This window comes from Palaemon carinicauda, chromosome 1, assembly GCF_036898095.1.
Source record: "Palaemon carinicauda isolate YSFRI2023 chromosome 1, ASM3689809v2, whole genome shotgun sequence".
Lineage (NCBI taxonomy): Eukaryota > Metazoa > Arthropoda > Malacostraca > Decapoda > Palaemonidae > Palaemon > Palaemon carinicauda.
In genome coordinates this window covers 232,034,467-232,046,877 of record NC_090725.1, presented here as the reverse complement: position 1 = coordinate 232,046,877, position 12,411 = coordinate 232,034,467, and the positions used below count along the sequence as shown (strand labels likewise).

General features: G+C 31.8%; 1 protein-coding gene across 6 annotated transcripts in view; it reads right to left on the bottom strand.

Annotated features, from left to right (window-relative positions):
• Positions 1-12,411, bottom strand: part of LOC137654258 (glutamate receptor ionotropic, kainate 2-like) — a 740,845-nt gene that overhangs the window by 3,488 nt on the left and 724,946 nt on the right. For 3 of the 6 annotated variants that reach the window (XM_068387901.1, XM_068387895.1, XM_068387889.1), the window contains exons 18-19: positions 11,093-11,208; positions 4,606-4,761 (exon numbers count right to left, since the gene is read on the bottom strand). In XM_068387901.1, the coding sequence (XP_068244002.1) occupies positions 4,606-4,761; positions 11,093-11,208 (272 nt within the window). Of the gene's footprint in view, positions 1-1,625; positions 1,821-4,605; positions 4,762-11,092; positions 11,209-12,123; positions 12,240-12,411 lie in introns of those variants that run through there. The other 3 variants (XM_068387915.1, XM_068387920.1, XM_068387908.1) reach the window with 3 other exon arrangements.

Below are 12,411 nucleotides of genomic sequence, written 5' to 3'. Positions count from 1 at the left end.
TGAGCCACATAACCTAATTATTTTAACTTCCTATCCAGTATCTTGTAAGTTGATTAAAGAGAACATGATAAAATCGAATTATGATAAAAGTCTGCATTGACCTTTATTATCATTATTATTATTATTACTTGCTAAACTAAAACCCTAGTTTGAAAAGCAGGATGCTATAGGCCCAGGGGCCCCTACAGGGAAAATAGCCCAGTGAGGAAAGGAAACAAGGAAAAATTAAATATTTTAAGAACAGTAACATTTAAATATTTCCAATATAAACTATAAAAACTTTAACAAAACAAGAAGAAGAGAAATTAGATAGAATAGTGAGCCCGAGCAAGAGAACTCTAACCCAAGACAGTGGAAGACCATGGTACAGGGGCTATGGCACAACCCAAGACTAGAGAACAATGGTTTGATTTTGGAGTGTCCGTCTCCTAGCAGAGTTTCTGATCATAGCTAAAGAGTCTCTTCTACTCTTACCAAGAGGAAAGTTGCCACTGAACAATTACAGTGCAGTAGTTAACCACTTGGGTGAAGAATTATTTGGTAATCTTAGTGTTGCCAGGTGTATGAGGATAAAGGAGAATCTGTAAAGAATAGGCCAGACTATTCGTTATATGTGTAGGGAAAAAGGAAAGTGAACCGTAACCAGAGAGAAGGGTCCAATGAAGTACGGTCTGGCCAGTCAGAGGACCCCATAACTCTCTAGCCCTTGATTTGCAGGTTCAAAGGAGTTCAGCAGTAGGCTACAGTGAATAAGGAAACTTTGCTACCATAACCGCCATGACATAGATACAAGCAATATCTGGAGCAGTTTGCGTTACTACAATTCAATTTTATTAGGACAAATGAGTCAGGATATAAAAATTTCTAATTTTCAAGGCTTACAATTTCAGCTAAAACAATTATATGGTGAAACAATAAAAACCACACACACACTCCCATCAATACATAAATATATCTATCTATCTATCTATCTCTTTATATATATACACACATATATATATATATATATATATATATATATATATGTATATATATATATATATATATATATATGTATATATATATATATATATATGTGTGTGTGTGTGCGTGTGTGTGTATGTATGTATACATGTATATAGGTATGCATCATTCAACAATTTTCGACAAAATTTATTCGAATATCTATTTGTAAGTGTTTGTCATGTCAGCATATTTTTTTTTCTTTTTGCGTTGAATTTCAAGTGATTTTTCTAACATTCAATAAGAACCATAAAGTACGTCCTAGAGTCCCTTTAAGCTGTTCTTAGCCTCAAAGCGCGTAATTGAAAAAATAATAAACTGCGTTTCTTCTGAGAATTCTTTTTAAAAATAGCGAGTTTTTAGTCCAAGAACTTAGTGGTAATATTTAAATATATATGCCCATTTGGAACATGCCATCAGACAGGTTTCCTCTTAACATTATGAATTGGTAATTTGTGCCATTTTATCTTTAGTAAACACGATCACAATATGTCAGCCAGACCAATTAGCAATATTTTCTAGTGTTTTTCTGTCATGAAAACCACCTGAATTACATAAATAACGGCAAATAAAACTAATATTGAAAAAAAGAGATATAAAATGGACATTCGTGCATCACTCACCGGCAGTTGTCAGGAAAGTGACTCTTTACAAGGAAAGGAGTACTGGGATGTGGTATAAGGCGTTCCGTAGGTGTTTAAGGAGAGGTAGGAGGTCCCATTTTCCTGCTCAGGAATGTCCTTGTGGATGGGCTTGGAAGGTGTGTCGCAAGAGAGGGCCACTTTCAGTTCCTTGCTCATCTCTGTCCAAACGGAAGCCTGGGGGTGGTAAATAGGTAAGTACTAAAAGCTCTGATGACTTAATTAGGCCAACACATCGGCAGCTGAGATTTCGACTTGAGCTTATGATAGAATAGAGCGTAACCGCAAGATTTTGGCGTTAAATGAGAATAGCAGTAGCTGTAGCAACTGGAAGAACAACATCTTCAGCTTTTAGGCCTAAGAACGATAGACAACAAAAGTCACTAACATGAAAGGGGAGAAGGGGGGGGGGGGGAGTTCATCTCAGAAAAAGTCAGCAAGGAGCTGCTACTTTGGGTCGTGCTGTAAAGCAGTCTGGTAGAATGGTACGTGAGCTAGTCATTGGTTCGAACTCTGAGGGAGATTCTTCACAAGAGGGTCTTCAAGTCCTTTAACCAAGATTGCTCATAGGGTGAATGGCATATTTTGAAGGGGCAAGTTCAAAGGACTTCTTCAATACGTAGTGTCAAATAAAATTTGTTTAGATAACGCAAATTACTATATCATGTTCACATTGCACATTGGCTTAGTACAGCATAAAGGGAGATTGACGTCTTTCCTGGGTCGAAAAAAACATACAATGCACATTCACATACATATCAATATGTTTTCTGATGCATGGTTATCAGGCAAAATATAAAATGGATAATTTTCCGAGTGGGGAACATATGAAAATGTCGAAACGCTGTGCTACACAAGAGCTATGTTTACAATGGAATTCTGAGAGAAAGGGAAACAGCAAGATTATATTTGATAGAAGGCTAAGGTGTCGTCGAAAGCTGAAACACACACACAGACACAGACACAGACACAGACACACACACACGCACACACACACACACACACATATATATATATATATATATATATATATATATATATATATATATATATATATATATATATATATATATATAGGGTTGTGAAGCAAACCAGCCGTTTTGAAAGTTGTGGGAGTTTGTATTTTGACAGGACTGCCTACGTACACATGTATAGAAAAGCTAGGCTTGAAGAAAGGCATCGGTACTAACAGGGGCTAAGAAAACTGACCTTGTAATTACGTACAAAATTCTTAGAACAAAATTATGGAGGACTGTAGAGGATCTTACCACAAAAGCTTGAGGTACAGCAATAGTTGACCTTAGGCCAAAATGCCTTTCCATTTTTTCAGAATCGTGTAAGTTTAAATTTCGTTTTGTCTATTTATTAGTTTTTGGATTCTATTATTTATTTCTGATTGGTTATTTCTCTTAGCCAAGCTTTTGTTGAAAACTACTTATCATTGAAGCGTTTTCATAAGAAGTGCCAAATACAAAGGAAATAAATGAGAGGGGTTCGGAATTATATTGGAAGTAATTAATAATGAGATCCCATATTAATCCATTTGGTGAAACTTCTTTTAAGATATACATACATATATATATATATATATATATGTGTGTGTGTATATATATATGTATATATATATATATATATATATATATATATATATATATATATATATATATATATATATATATCATAAGACAGTGACTTTTGACACTAAACATGTAATATATCAAGCAAACGAATAAACGATAATGTACTTTGTAAACTTAATCTGTGATATCTTGTGTGATGTAATTTCTTTTATATTCCCACCAAATGATAATATTGAGGACTAAAATTCTACATTAAATATAAAAAAAAATCTTTACAAATTAGGAAAATTTTAAAAACAATTATACAATAGACTAGCTCAAAATTGTTCCTTTTAAAATGTATTTTTTTTTTAAAACAAAAAGTCATTGCTTCTTATCAAGTTAAAACTGTGCACTTCAGGAATTTTATATGTAAGCATGATTGCTTCATATAAACACATTATCCAGTTCTATGATCGCTTCAAATCCTCTTGAAAATAATAAGCATAATAAAGGGTTTTTAGAGTAATCATTATATTTTATATATCGGCATTAATACGTCAATGTATATTAAAAAAAATTCTGATTACTGAGTGAAAGTTTTATTGATATAAACGCGCAGAGAAATGCATTTAACATCTTAAAAATATTAAATGAGTAAATATTAAACTTTATTTTATTATACGTTACTTATATAATGCTGATTTGTACTGAATACGCGCACGCGTTAATTCACACACTTGCATACATATGCGCACACAAACATACAGGCTCATATAAACGCAGCACATATATATGCATAATCATATATATATTTATATATATATATATATATATATGTATATATATATGTATATATATATATGTAAGTATATATATATATATATATATATAATATATATATATATATAATATATATATATATATATATATATATATATATATATTTATATGTGTGTGTGAGTATACAATCAAATATATTATATATGTCAATATGTATATATACTTTATGTATATATATATATATATATATATAGATAGATTATATATATATATATATATATATATACATATATACATACATATATATATATACATATATATATATATATATATATATATATATATATATTCAAATCCCCATAATTCATCAAGCCACGCTTAATATACTTAACGATTCAGGTATCAGAACGTAATTTTTGAATTAAAGATGAAATCTAAATATTACGAGCCAGTCCTGCCAGATAAAGTGTGTGTAGTGGGGGGGGGGAGAGAAGATATCAGAAACAGAAGCAAAGTGACGACGAGGAAGGACTCGTATAATGACACTGGAAACTTGAATGAGAAAGGGAAAGGGTTGATAAGAAACGGCAGCAGCCAAATGCTCACTTAATGTAACTCACGTGTACTTCGGTGGCAAGTTTCCTAGATTTCCAAACAAACTCACATACAGCCACCACCGAGGCCAGCCCCATCCCGGCCAGAAGAACCACGAATACTCCCCCGACGTTGCTCAGTCCAAGTTCGTTGGCTTTGGAGGAACTTTTGCTTTCGTCGTCCTGGATGGATCGATGCCAGAGGAAAAAGATCGGGGAGAAAAGGAAAAGCGTTTCTCAGTGATCAAGGTCTGCGAAGAGATGGATGGATTGCTCGTTCTGGTCAGATATTTTCATGAAATTTTACTCAAAGCATTCTTGATGATTTGGTTCTAATAAATTTGGTATTTCTATATCAGTCAGTTAATCTATTTAACTAGGTATTAAATATATATAAATCTATGAAAGTAGTTGGAAAAAAATAAAAGATGAAACATTCAACAGCCAAGAAAGAGTAAAACAATGACAGGACTCTGTTACAGAGGCAAAAAGGGTATACATTTAAAGGTTAAAGAATAGCTATGAAACAACACAAGTCTGTAACCAGCATTCGCATGTATCGTGTTGACAAAAGGAAGGTTCTTTATTTGCTCAATTTATTACTGCCACAGTGGTTCTCATGACAGAAGCTACTGAAGAAAATGATAAAAGTTTTAATTTCTTCGAAGGAAAGGGATTGCAAATGAAAGAGACATAAGACTATTCACACAAGTACTATCAATAAAACATGCGCAACTAAAGGAAAAATTTTAATGGTAGGCATTACTTGCTAATATATTACATGGTCTGCCTCAACAAAAGACCACTTAATCTAATCGCGACAACAAGAATCGTATCAGTGTGGTAGTATTTTTATTCTTTTTAGATTTATCTACGTTACATTAAACATTTTTACCCGAGATTTTTTCCAATGCAATAGTAGCATTATTCAATTTGCATCCCATTAGCCTATAGAAGTTTTTATTAAAAATCAAATGCCAAGGTAATAATAATAACGTAAATATTTTGTATGTTCCATGTTAATATACTAACTGGTAAAATGGTCACGCAAGTTTGTATGTTTTAATCTAATAGTCTAATTAGATAGAGTGGTAATAATCACCCACTCGCTCATCCACTCTTTACCACCAAAATCTGTATCGTTGTAGTTCACTTTTTCGATCCAAACGGGGAACTGTTATGAATCAACTGCGATCTCTTTTAACAAAAAACTAAAAAGCAAAGTAGAAGAACAAGGTCGAATGCGTGAATTCTTACTGATACTGATGAAGTACACATGGACATAAAGACATTTCAGTATTAAAAAGTACTAATCTATATACTAATTAATTTAAGGGGGGTATGGTTAGCAATTTCATCCCAAAAGACTTGCTGAGAACTAATTACTCAAACAGATAGAATATATAGTTGATAAAAATATTTTCCCAATTTCTTAAAAATCTTTCATAATCCACACTGATCTGACATATTCCTAGATTATAAAAGATATATATATATATGTATATATATATATATATATATATATATATATATATATATATATATATATATATATATATATACATTGTCAGAAAACAATACATGTTGCCATCTCATGTCACAAAATGTAGAGGCATAATATTCTAAATGAGTTATTTCTATGGATAGAATTTAATTACTGCATCAGTCCGTACATGATCTGCACTAATAAACATATCACAGTGTTTACCGAAAGATACTTCTGAAAGTGAAGCTGAAACTATTATTGGAAGAGTCAGATGGTAAAGAAATATCTAAAGGTTAATGGAAACATTAATTAAATTCTGCGACCTGAATTTCTCTCAACATTCACCAGAAAAGACTCAATTTGAGGTTGAGGTAATGGTGTCTCCAAGGTTTTGGGGTATTATCAACAATAATAATCTTAAACGAGTATACTTATCACAATTTTGTTTAACAATACTCTCAAGAATTAAAATAATAAAGAGAAGCCAAACCTTTGCATTGATTCCTTTTAGGGGGTGATTTGTGAATAGCCATGCAAATGAACCAAGGAGTCTTGGTTTTAAATGCATTTCATTTGTTCCACCACCGAGTCCTTACTAATTTCTCGCTAATCTTGGTTGACAGCTGGCTCTTTCCTTTGTCATTCAAGCTGAATAGCATTGGGATAATGGGGCAATTTGGGAGAATAAAAATGAGGACTCGAACTCTCATGAAAAAAGCCTAAACTATCTATTAAATGAATGATTGGTATAGGAACTGAACAAAATGAAATAAAAAAGAAGGGATACAGCTAATTAGTAGAGGATATGAAAAGGTTCATGAATCGAATAAAGTTTCCACAAATCAAAGCAATCAATCGAAATGTTCATTAATTAAGACAGTTTTATAAAAACCACGAAGTAACACAAAAATATAACTGGAGAATTAACTATAGTACTCCACCGTTCACCGGAATTACATGAGATATATCATTGTTTCCTATTAAAGCCGTAAACAGTAGTCTTCTTTAGAATTCTGAAAGGAAATGACAGCGAGCCGTACTTGCAATATGAAGGACGACTACCCTCATTAAGCATATGCAATGGACATGATATTCTACATGATATATCTACTGATATTCTGTTTTATGTTAGTGTTTCAAATCTTGAAAAGTTACTTAAAAACAATAAGAAATGACTGTGATTTCACTGATAAAAAAATCACAACTTTCCTATTCTGAAAAGATTTCAAACGTTTTTTAAGACAACAACGTATCAAATATACAAAATAAATTAATATAATTTTCTTATCAAAAGTTTATTTGATAGAAACTCTCAAAACTATTATCTAATATGCATCAAATTTCATGACCTTTTGAGAGAAATTTATTTGTATGAAAACCAAAATGCGCTGGTCTATTATAGCAACCTTTTCGACTCTGCTCTGTAGAAATATGCAATCCTTGAGGGCAATTATTTTCATGTTGGTCTTCTGATGTCACATTATACCTATCAAGTATTACGAAGGATCTAATACTGAACATAAGATGAAAAAACATAAAAATATGAATATAAATAATCTATAAGTCAAATTGTAAAATGCGCAATTCAAATCTACTCACTTTATGACCAGATATGAAAAAACGTTGTAAATTAAAATAATAGTGCAAGAAATAAAAAAGTACATAGTATACGCTAATGACATATGGAAATTTAATTTCATGTGAATTTCCTTGTTGATGATACAGATATAAAGTCAAGTTCAACATTATGTTTTATTTGACAAAAAATACTTGCACACACACACACACACACACATATATATATATATATATATATATATATATATATATATATATATATACTGTATATATATATATATATATATATATACTGTATATATATATATATATAAATATATATACATATATATATATATATATATATACTGTATATATATATATATATATATATATATATATATATATATATATATGTACATACATACACACTCAAACATACACAAACACACACACACACACACACACACATATATATATATATATATATATATATATATATATACATTATATATATGTATATATGTGTGTGTGTATATATACATACATAATCTATATATATTTCAACATACGTAACTAGTCCACAACAGGACATGTCTTAACACTTCCACTCCCATCTGTTTATGGCCTTTGTGTGCCAGTCTATATCAGAAAATTTTCTTAGCTCGTCAATCCATCGTCTTCTCTTCCTTCCCCTGCTTCTTTTGCAATCTGTTATGCTTAATGTCCATCTATTATCTGTCATTCTCATTATATGTCCTATCGATGTCCATATCTTTTTTTTTTACATGTTGTTAGAATATCCTAATTCAGTTATCTCTCGTATCCATGTCGCTTTTCTTCTATCTGTGTGTTATTCCCATCATTATTCTTTCCATAGCTCTCTGGGTTGTAACTAGCTTTTCTTCTAAGGCTTTAGTAAGGGTCCAAGTTTCTGATGAATAAGTTGATACTGGTAGGACCATCTCATTAGATACTTTTCTTTTTTATCGAAGGTGGTATTTTAATCTTTTGTTTACTAAAATCTCTCCATCCCATCTCCATCCTTCTTTTAATTTCGGTTTCATGTCCTGGGGAAACACTTACTGTTTGTCCTAAGTACATATATTTATTACCAACCTCTACAGGTTCGTGCATAACCGATGTTGTCTCTATGCATTTTCAATGAACATTATCTTGGTTTTACTCATATTCATTTTCAGTCTTACATCTTTGTTTTCTTTTAAAATATTCTATAATCTTTTGCATTTCTTCCCATGGTTCACTAAATAGAACTATGTCATTTGCAAACCTTAAGTTGTTCAAGTATTCCCCATTAATGCTAAATCCTACATTTCCCCATTTTCTCTCTCTCTCTCTCTCTCTCTCTCTCTCTCTCTCTCTCTCTCTCTCTCTCTCTCTCTCTCTCTCTCTCTCTCTCTCTCTCTCTCTCTCTATATATATATATATATATATATATACATATATATATATACATATATATATTCATATATATATATATATATATATATATATATATATGTGTGTGTGTGTGTGTGTGTGTGTGTGTGTGTTTAATCACAGACATACATATTATAATGTACATAAATATAAAATGCATATAGCATGCATACACACACACACATATATATATATATTTATATATATATATATATATATATATATATATATATATATACATACATATATATATATATATATATATATATATATATATATATATATATATATAATTTTTCCTCAATTTCACCAAAGGTAAAACCACTGAAAACGCTAACTGTCTACTGGGTTGTTCTATTAGGATTTCAATAATAATAATAATAATAATAATAATAATAATAACATACCCTACTACAAAACCCCAGGCATCATATCAAATATGATTTTGCTTTAAAATCGATAACTTAGTGAGTTGCAATCAAGTGGAAAGAACCCGACATACAGTATAATTCACTTGTGAAATCTGTTAGGTGGTAATGGACCAAGCATACGCTATTAAACTTGCAATCATTCACGGAGAACAAAATCTGATTTGATCGACATAATCACGTTGTGCTTCCCATTAATTTTCTTGAATATTAAAATCCAAAAGTAATAATACCTAGAGTTAGTGAACGAAAAAAAAGTGAGTGATTCAAATTTAAGAGGTTACCCTCCTGTTTATTAAATGAAATAATCTAAGCTAACTGAAAACCACATAGTATTTCGTATACTTAAAAATATTATGAACATTTATTTAATATTAAATAAAGCGGTTTGTAAAATTGTTTCAAGATAAATATGCTATGATCCTTACAAAATATTTCATGGTAGGGTACCACAAGGAAATACACGTTTCCTAGGCAAAAAAAAAAAAAAAAAAAAAAAAAAAAAAAACCGGAGGATAAATTTCCAATTACAGAAATTTGTATTTCAGGCGGTTTAGTTGGTTCAACGCTGATTTTTTATCCCATGTATTGGAAAATTCTAAGCTCAAAATATTCTATGAACTATATGAACATTTCTTCAATTAATCTACACTTACGCAGGAAAATCTAGTTGTTTCAAACACCAAAAAGTCGACTTATATCTTTGGCTATTCTATTTTTCCTTTGAGACTTCATGTGACTAAAGCAATCGTTGTATACGTCTCTGATTTTCATGCATCGGTTTCAAAAATAAACGAATTACTATATGATGAAAATGCAGTATGCCAGTGATATTATGGTTACAAAATGCCTAATGCCTAATTATTATAACATCAAAGTATACTTCACTTTTTATCATTTCAAATACACACATACATACATATGCATACACACACATATATATGTTTGTGTATGTATATTACATTGTATATATTTATATATTTAGCCTTTATTTATACGGATGTGTTTAAAATAAGTAATACTAACATATAGCGATATAAAGGGTAGAATTTATATAGGGTATTACTTACGGCAATTTCGGTTTCTGGAGGTGTATTCCATTTCCTCTTTACTTCAGAACTATTAATATCCTTTGAAAATAAAGACTACAAGAATAAACCTTTATGGGTAAAAGGTTTCCTCGCCTTTCCATTTGGAAACAGTAACATGATAAATGTTGTGCAGAAAACGCAATATTATTTTTTTAAAATTTGCCGCAACAGCAACTTTCATGTCTCAATTGGACTCGAGGCAAAAGTTTTTTTTTTTTTTTTTCACAGGGACAGCATGGAAAGACGAGGCCACCATCATAATAATTCACCATGAGAAAGAACCGAAATTAACCTGTAAGACAAGACAAAATCCACAGCAATAAACAGGAAGACTTTAAAACGTGGAGACTTTCTTTGAGGTGGAGGGGGGGGAGGAGGAGGGAAAGAAATTACTGTGTTAATTTGGTGGCATTTAAGAGCTAAAAATATCAGTGAACATCAACGAAAAGTAAAAAAAAAAAGAAAAGAAATTAAAAAAGGTATGACGTCAGAGCCGTCCTGTTCTCTCTTACTTTACACTGCCCCCCTCCCTTTTTGTGCTTCCACCAGCGAGTCCTAAGCTCCTGCAGTTTGCCGCTCTCTTGCAGACTTAAGATTGCTCCCGAGATGGCGTGCGTGTACGGTGAGCCTGCGCGGAGGAACTCAGCTATAAACATATCTAACTGAACAAGGAAAATGAAGCTCATCTAAAATGCAAATGAAGAAACAAAAATCAGAGATGGTATTGCACTAGGAAAGAAAGGTACACAAAAGGATGTTTCTACGTCACGGGAAGCCCTGTGGATAAATAAAAATGGAATGAAAATCATAATTATTTGGTGCATAATGTATTATTTTCCACAGTTTTTCCTATTCTTCTGAGCAGAAAAAAAAACTTAATGGATGTAATGTAAAAGGAGAATATTGAGCAATAGGACTGCTTTTCTATGTCTAAGTGATGCTAGCAACCTTGAAGAGTGATAAAAACTCCACTGATGCTTCTGGAATAAAAAGCAGCTGTTTCATCACAACAGTAAATAAAAGTGCAATCCGTGATCTCAAAGTACGTGCTTGCTGTGCTTGCAGAATGATATAGAACTTTATCCACTCATGATGACTACTGAGAAACAGTACTCATGCAGGAAAAACCGCTGATAACAATGCAATGCTTTCAATAAAATTAGCTTGATTTGAAATTAACACAATCCCAGGCCACTGTCTCTCAGGCCTTGTTTACACAAAATACATAGGTCTATTTACCAATAAGCTGCAAGGACAAAAGTTGTTTGATTACTAGCCAGATATTTTACATGCCTTGTATTTGAAAGAGGTATTTCTTTTTAATTTATATTTTAACATTAGGGAAACTAGGTAATCAAACGATTTCTGCCAACTATGCATATGCACTAATCTGTGTTGTGTCCCAAGTTACTCAAATACACAAAATAATAATAAAGAAAAATATATATAAATTAACCAAACAGATATCTAAAGAGGCATACAAGAGCAGCCATAAGGACCTTGTCACTTCCAGTCAAGACCCTATCGGGCATTGGGGTATTACCTTACAGGTGCCCCCACCCCTCTTTTCCATCCACCATTTGCGCTTGAGGGCGTGGAGTCTACCCATCTCCTGCAGCCTCAAAACCGCCGAATTCAGCAGCGTTCGGTAAGGGGAACCTGATATATTTGCATTCAATGTAAATCAAGAATAGGTGAGACCACGGATACTCGGTTATAAAAACAACATTTCATTATACATAACCAATTGACACTGAGTACGGGAATATTAGAATCAAGCAGAGGGAAAACACAACATAGAAGCATGCTTATTTAGGAAATAATATTGTTT